The following is a 6822-nucleotide window of genomic DNA, read 5'->3' on the forward strand; positions in this document are numbered from 1 at the left end:
TATCTTCACTTGTACGGTGCTTAGTATTTTATAAAGTGTCTTCTCATACAGTAAGTCTCATAACCAGCCAGTGGAGTAGGTCAAGGTTACTGTCCTCACGAGGAGAGAAACTGAGAGAACTGAGGCCAGGGGTGTCTTTAGGTGAAAGTGTTTCTGTTTACAGATATCCTGGGTGCCTCTGTGCACAGGACGTCATTCACCGTAAACATACTGAGACCATATAATATGTCAAACTCAGACATCGGTGCCGGGAACACGAGCTACAGACCTCCCCTGGAAGCACCACAGCCCGATGGGAAACACAAATATGACACACTGTGTCATCTCTAGGGGACATATGAATAGAGTGCTCATGGAGGGTGGGAGGAGGGACCGTCTGTGCCAGCGAGGTCTTAGAAAAGGCGAAGGTGGCAATGGGGGTGGGGGGCTTTCCTGGAACAGAGAACACGTGTGTGCGTGTGAGTCCATGCCTGAGCCCCCGACAGCGTGTCTAGGCGTGTCTACACCTGGGTCTGAGAGGGAACCTGTTTGCAGAGGCTTACCCGTGTATTAACTTACGCACACTCAGGCTGTACGTGTGGAATCAGGAAGTCTGAATGGAAAAGAGAACGTGTAGATGCACTCACACCGTAGCAGAATCTAACCCATGTGTCCCCCATGGTTCCCTCCTTCCTCCAATACCAGGGTAACCAGAGATACCGGTTACCTCCCACTCTAGCAGTTGCTCAGTGACCTATGGCGGTTAGATCTTCAACCTGTAGTCAGAACGTGTAGCTGTGTAATAGAGGTAGCTGTCCTCTGTGAGTAACGGGAGGCGAGGAATACAGGTACCGCAGGTACACACCTGTGTGCTTACTTCTGGTGTGTGTGTGTGAATGAGTCCTACTGGCCCCTCCTCGCCAGACTGGGGAAACCTCCCTTCTCCCTTCATCTTCACTGCCTCGAGGGGCTCATCCACTCTCCTGTTTCCATTGCCCCTGAGTGCAACTGACTTCTGCTTCTACGTAAATGTCCTGTGCTGGTGCCGGGCAAAGGCAAGGCTGGAAAGTGCCGGTGCCCATTTTTTGTGGAGGCACCCCGACCCCATTCCGGAACAGGCATCTGCGGTAGGATGGAAAAACGTGGACAAAGGCTCACAGGACTGGTGGCAGCCAGAAGAAACCCAGAGGGTCACTCCCCAGGGAGGCCTGGTCTACCCCCTCTCCTGATGACAAACCCTATGTTTAGGGCCAAATTGGCCAAGGAGGGGTCGTGAGGACTCTTCTTTCCACAAATGTTCCCCCAAGGGTTGGGGAGGGCGGTGGCAGGAAGGCTATGATGCTCTTCATTTCTTTTACCTTTGCCCTATGGAAAAAGCTAAAACAATTGCAAATACTATTTAATCGATGGTGGCTAACAGTATCTCCATAAAGTGGCAAAATAATTGAACTGGATACTCCCTTTTGTTATCAGGCAGATAAATTCAGAGCCACAGGGTCGTGTAAGGCAAAGGCATTACATGCTGAATACCCTGGTGATTTGTGTGTGTTTACATCCCAGCCCAGCGCACAGAGAAATATTCACAGATTAAAATGAGCACGAATGAACGGCGATATTCAACACATGTAGCATGCCATATTTTAAGTTGAATGAATGGGTGGGTGAAGAGAAAAACAAACACATTCGGGGAGTCCAGTGGTCTCATACAGTGATCCCTGCCATTATAATGCCTGGATTTTTGTCCCCCACCCCACCCAGGACAGTCTATTGAGAGATTTTTATCTTGTATCGGAAAATTAGCCCAGTACCAGGATATTTCTCAAAAATACGGAGATGCTCACTCAAGCCTTGGTGAAGTGCCTTTTAAAATGTAAATGGCCACTAGAAAGGGTAGCCAGTGCGTATCTGAATATATTTATTGTGGTACCAAATACAGTATGTTTTCCCATGTCCTGGGCACAAATGTTTTCCTACACATTAAGGGAAGATACTGTAATTTGCTGGGAGAATTTTTCCATAATCAATATGTTGTTTATTTGCATCAATAATCTGAAAAAAGAGAAATAGTCTGGTTATGGCTATAGATTCTGCTTAGAGGAAGGTTTCTATCATGGGCTGCTTTCAACTGTTATATTTTATGGCACAGATTCAGTGGGAATCTGATCTGCTAAAATATTTGGGCTGTGGAAACTCCAACACTGTGACAGATGTCAAGTCCAATTAAGTGACTCATGTCCAGGTTTCTGTCCAATAGGATTTCCCATTAAATATCAATTTAGGGGAAAAAAATTCCATCCCCCTTCTTAAGCCTTCATCTCTGCCACCATCACCAGGCTGAATCAATTGGTACCAGGAGAGCCAAGAAGCCCCGTGCATCTCCGCCTCCGGCTGGCTCTCTCGCCTTTCTCTGCTTCCCTGTCACCGTCCCTCCGGGAGAGGTTCTCACCAGCCTTCCTCCACGCATCTCTGGGCCACTGACTATGTGTATTTTGCTACAAGGTAAAGAAAGGAGGGGCTGGGGGGTGGGAGATGCAACGGAACCTGGAAAGACTTTAAAACTGGACATAGGTGTCTGTTTCTACAAGGGACAAGTAAATGAGGGAAGGGGAGGAGGCGAGTGTAGCCCCGAGTTACAGTATTGTGTTCCTGGGAACTGGGGAGACATCAGCTGAACAAAGCCTTATCTCAAAAAAAAATCACTTCTGAGCAAGATCGCATCTCTGCCTCGCACTCCCCAGTTTCCACTCAGCCCTACTGAGGGAAGGGGAGGAATCCTGCCGCCGAATCTTATCTTAACCATCTTTCTCATTGATTCTCCCGCTATTAGAAAGTGAAGGCATCAGCCCTGGGATGTGACCCTGTTTATCTATCTGCGCATCTCTTTTGTTATTTACAGAGACCTAGCGGAGGAAACCGGGCAGGAGACTTTTCAACACGCCGTGTCGTTTGGGGCGGGGGGCACAAAATCAACGAATTTCCAGAAATGTTTGAGAACAATTAAAAGGAAAAGACGATTTTTGATCTACCAACTAAGTAAACAATCAGTCATACCGTCCGCATCCTGAGACCTTAATCGTCCCTCGCTGTGGACACCGGCGAGATGAGAGCTGCTCTTTCACGTTTGAATGTAATAAGTATTTTCTGCTTTTAATATATTTCGGAATTTCTCCCCCCTTTCCCTGGACTCTTAACTCTAAAAGCTTGGAGAAAAGATTATCAAAAAGACTTTTACAAGGTAAGGCTCCTTTAAATGATTTTTTTCCCCAGCTTAGAACTAAGTTAGATTGTTCATATTGCACTGGCAGATACATCTCATTTAACCGTTAAAGAAATAAAATACGTACACGACGTGTGATTTATGAATATTTTTAAAAGATATCCGGAGAATTTACCTTGCTTGGAGGGCGACCCAGGAACTTTTTACTTGAACTACAACCACGTAGCGTCTTATTCTGATTTTCCATTACACACTTACTTATTTATGCCCTTTCAAGCCGCTGTGTAGGTGCAAGTTCTAAGCCCAGAGGGAGTTCCATGCAGCTTACTCGGAGCGTTTGTTTTTATTTTGCCTCAGAGGACGCGTTTTCCTCGCAGGGAGACAGACGACCGCCGTCTTGTAGCCACATTCGCCCCTGAACCAGTGCGGCGCTCGGAGGGGATCGCACATCTCCGCTTTTGTCTCCCTGGAACCAAACCCCTCTCCCGCGCCCACGCGGGTTTCTCCCTCGGCGACGTCGCTTGGGCTGCACACGCGGGACCCAGGGAGAGCAGCCTGGTCCTGGCTCCCGGCGCCCGCGGCCGCTGCGCGCCGCACCTTCCCCTCCTGCCCGCCAGGTTCTAGGAGCCGAATTCCCGGTGAGCCCGAGGATCGGGGGCCGCTCCCTTCCCAAAGGCGCGCAGCAGGGTCAGGTTCTCTAAGCGCCAGCGGGAGCCGGACCATGGCTGCCTTTCCAGGAAGCCGGCGTTAGGAAAACTGGGGGCAGACCCGCCAGGCCTTGGCCCGGCCTCCCAGGACAGATGCGGGCTGTCGGCTCAGGCCCTCCGAGCACCCGAACTTTGCCGGGCAAGGTGCAGCTCCAACCAGAGTGTCCCGCGCGGCGCCCAGCTCCTCTGCATGGCCCCCTCCCCCCACAGCCCTGCCTTTCCCTTCCCTCCCCAGCCTCTCCTGCAGCGCCCCGGCCGCCCGCATTTTCCCGGGAGTGATCGGCAGGCTGCCGGGCGCATTGTCTTATCCCACGTTGCTGTGTCCCTGGGTCTCCGATGTGTGTGGCTGCCTGCGTGACAGATGGTGCCTCGGAAGCCTACGAGGGCATAAGAGTCACTGCTGTGTTGAAAGGAGCCTCCACGTTTGTTTAGTCATTTCCTGATGAGTTCGGAGAAGCGCTGGGGACGCGTTTGCGCTCCCGGCCGCCTGCTCCCCTTCTGCCCGGGCTCGTCTCCAGCACCCAGCACTCCCCACTTCTCGCCCCAGACCAGCGCGAGGCCTGCGGGCGAGATCCCTGCTCCCCGTGAAACCCAGATGTGTTCGTTTTCCGGGGTCATTTGTCAAGGAAGGAGAGGAACCGAGGGATGCAGAATGACGGAGTTGGTCTATGGCCGCAGGCGGCCCAAAACCGGGGTCTCGCAGGCTTGCGGTCATCCCCTGGGCCAGGCCCGCAGGCCTGGCCGGGCTCCTGCACGCCGAGGCGTCAGGCCCAGAGTGAGGCCTGGCCCAGGCAAGATGGTCCCCGCTGCGGGGCCAGCTCCGCGGAGCGCTCGGGCCTGGTGTGGGGAGGAGGCCGGGACGCGCGGATAGACCCTCCGCCACTCTCACTCGGATCAAGACACCCAGATTCTTTTTATTGATTGATTTTCTGACTCCCCCTCAGCCTCCAAAATGATGCTGAGTCCTGACCAAGCCGCCGACTCGGACCACCCCAGCTCGGCACACTCGGATCCAGAGTCGCTGGGCGGCGCGGACGCCAAGGTGCTGGGCAACGTGTCGGACCTGGAGCAGGTGGAGGAGGCCGAGGGCGACGGCAAGGGTGGCAGCCGGGCCGCGCTCTACCCGCACCCGCAGCAGCTGAGCCGAGAGGAGAAGCGCCGTCGCCGGCGCGCCACGGCCAAGTACCGGTCTGCACACGCCACCCGCGAGCGCATCCGTGTGGAGGCCTTCAACTTGGCCTTCGCTGAGCTCCGCAAACTGCTGCCCACGCTGCCCCCGGACAAGAAGCTCTCCAAGATCGAGATCCTGCGCCTGGCCATCTGCTACATCTCTTATCTCAACCACGTCTTGGACGTGTAGGGGCGGGCGCGCAGCGGGAGGCCGTGGGTCGGGACGCCGGGGGACCCGGACCCGCCCCGGAGGGCCTCCTCGGGACTGGCTATGGAGGTGGCTCCCCAGCGGGAGACTTGGACCCTGGAAGTTCTCTACTGGCTGCGTTCTCTGCAATCCGCAGGGCGACGAGGGAAGGCTTCCGACTCCGGAAGGTGGGATTGTCTGGCGAGGCCTGGAGCTGGCGGGGGTTGCTTTTCAGGCTGGGCGGACACCCTGGAAGCACCCGAGATGACCCGCCTCCCGGCCTTCCCTCCCGGTGTTAGGGTCCCTTACAGGGTGGTCGCTTCAGCCCACTGGAGCCTGGGAGTTCTTAGTTAATCTCCCACGAACCTTTACGTTTTGAAAAAAAATGAAGGCAGAAGGTCGGAGCACGTACAGGCTCATAAACTTCAGACGGCCTGGATTTTTCTTATGAACAAATCACCAAACCTTTGGAAGTGTAGAGATTTGAGGCATACGGAGGTGGGAGAAAGATTAGGTTAGAATCCAGACATAACAGGCAAACCGTGCATATTTGTTACGGTTAAAAACATTCATTGAGAACAAACAGGCATATTGTGGGAAGATTTGAGCTTGGTGAGAACTGAACCTTGAGCTATGACGCTCATGGAGACAGGAAATATCCATATTTACGTGGAAAGCGTAATATCCGACTGCTTTTCCAGGCGAAGTGCCCCGTTATATATCCAAAAACATCTCTTTGTGACCTTAAACGTGGACTCCTAGGTGCAGTTAGAAAAAGACAACCTATTTTTATTTATGTTAGAAGGAGTATTTTTTCCAAGACATTTATTTTTCAGAGTGGTGATAATTTTACTTTGGATACTCTGTGCCAATTTATTTATAGTCAAGTGTTTACACTTTTTCCTGTGGAATAATTACGTCGAACTTCCTACGTGTTTGTAGAGATTATATTGTGGTCTTTCTTTCGGCTCTGATTATATTGCACTTGCATAACAAATGCCCCACTTCTCCCTATTTCTAAACATATTTTATATATTAAGATGTTTGTTTGTTCTTGACAGGTCCTTTTGTTGTGAAGGCAGGACACTAACACTTCACTATTATAGTTTTTTTAAAAAGTGTTGTTACTCTTATCTGTAGTTATGTCTAAAAAGTACTTTATGAACTGTTTATAAGGAGAGTAGCTTCTTTGTGTGTGTGATGTTTGTGTGTGTGATGATTTTAGGAAATTAAGTTATTTTCCTAAAAAAAAAAAAGAATTCAGAAACTACTTTCCTCTGTGACAACCAAAAAAAAAAGTCTATAACCTGTAAATGTTTCATGTCCTCAGCTGTGAAACTCTGAAAATAAGGAGTGTATTTTAGAGACAAGGGGGAAAAAAACCACATCTGCTATCCAAAGATTTTAGTCTTTTTCAGGGTTTTTTTGTGTCTCTGTTGCTTTATATAATGCAATATTTTGTAGTGAAAATAGATATAATCTGGTTTCTATCTGACGAGTTTTTCATATCTCATGAATGGTGCGCTGTTTTGCATATAAATAAAGGTATTAAATAAAGCCCG

At 50.7% G+C, this 6822-nt stretch overlaps 1 protein-coding gene across 1 annotated transcript; it reads left to right on the plus strand.

Annotated features, from left to right (window-relative positions):
• Positions 1 to 3171: 3171 nt before the first annotated feature.
• On the plus strand, positions 3172 to 5308 carry NHLH2 (nescient helix-loop-helix 2). Its single transcript, XM_037135070.2, has 2 exons — positions 3172 to 3214; positions 4848 to 5308. Exon 2 carries the CDS (start codon positions 4856 to 4858, stop codon positions 5261 to 5263), a length of 408 nt encoding a protein of 135 aa, XP_036990965.1. The 5' UTR covers positions 3172 to 3214; positions 4848 to 4855; the 3' UTR covers positions 5264 to 5308.
• The last annotated feature ends 1514 nt before the right edge of the window (positions 5309 to 6822 follow it).

The sequence above is a fragment of the Artibeus jamaicensis genome, unplaced genomic scaffold (genome assembly GCF_021234435.1).
Source record: "Artibeus jamaicensis isolate MK-2021 breed Jamaican fruit bat unplaced genomic scaffold, CSHL_Jam_final scaffold_1689, whole genome shotgun sequence".
Lineage (NCBI taxonomy): Eukaryota > Metazoa > Chordata > Mammalia > Chiroptera > Phyllostomidae > Artibeus > Artibeus jamaicensis.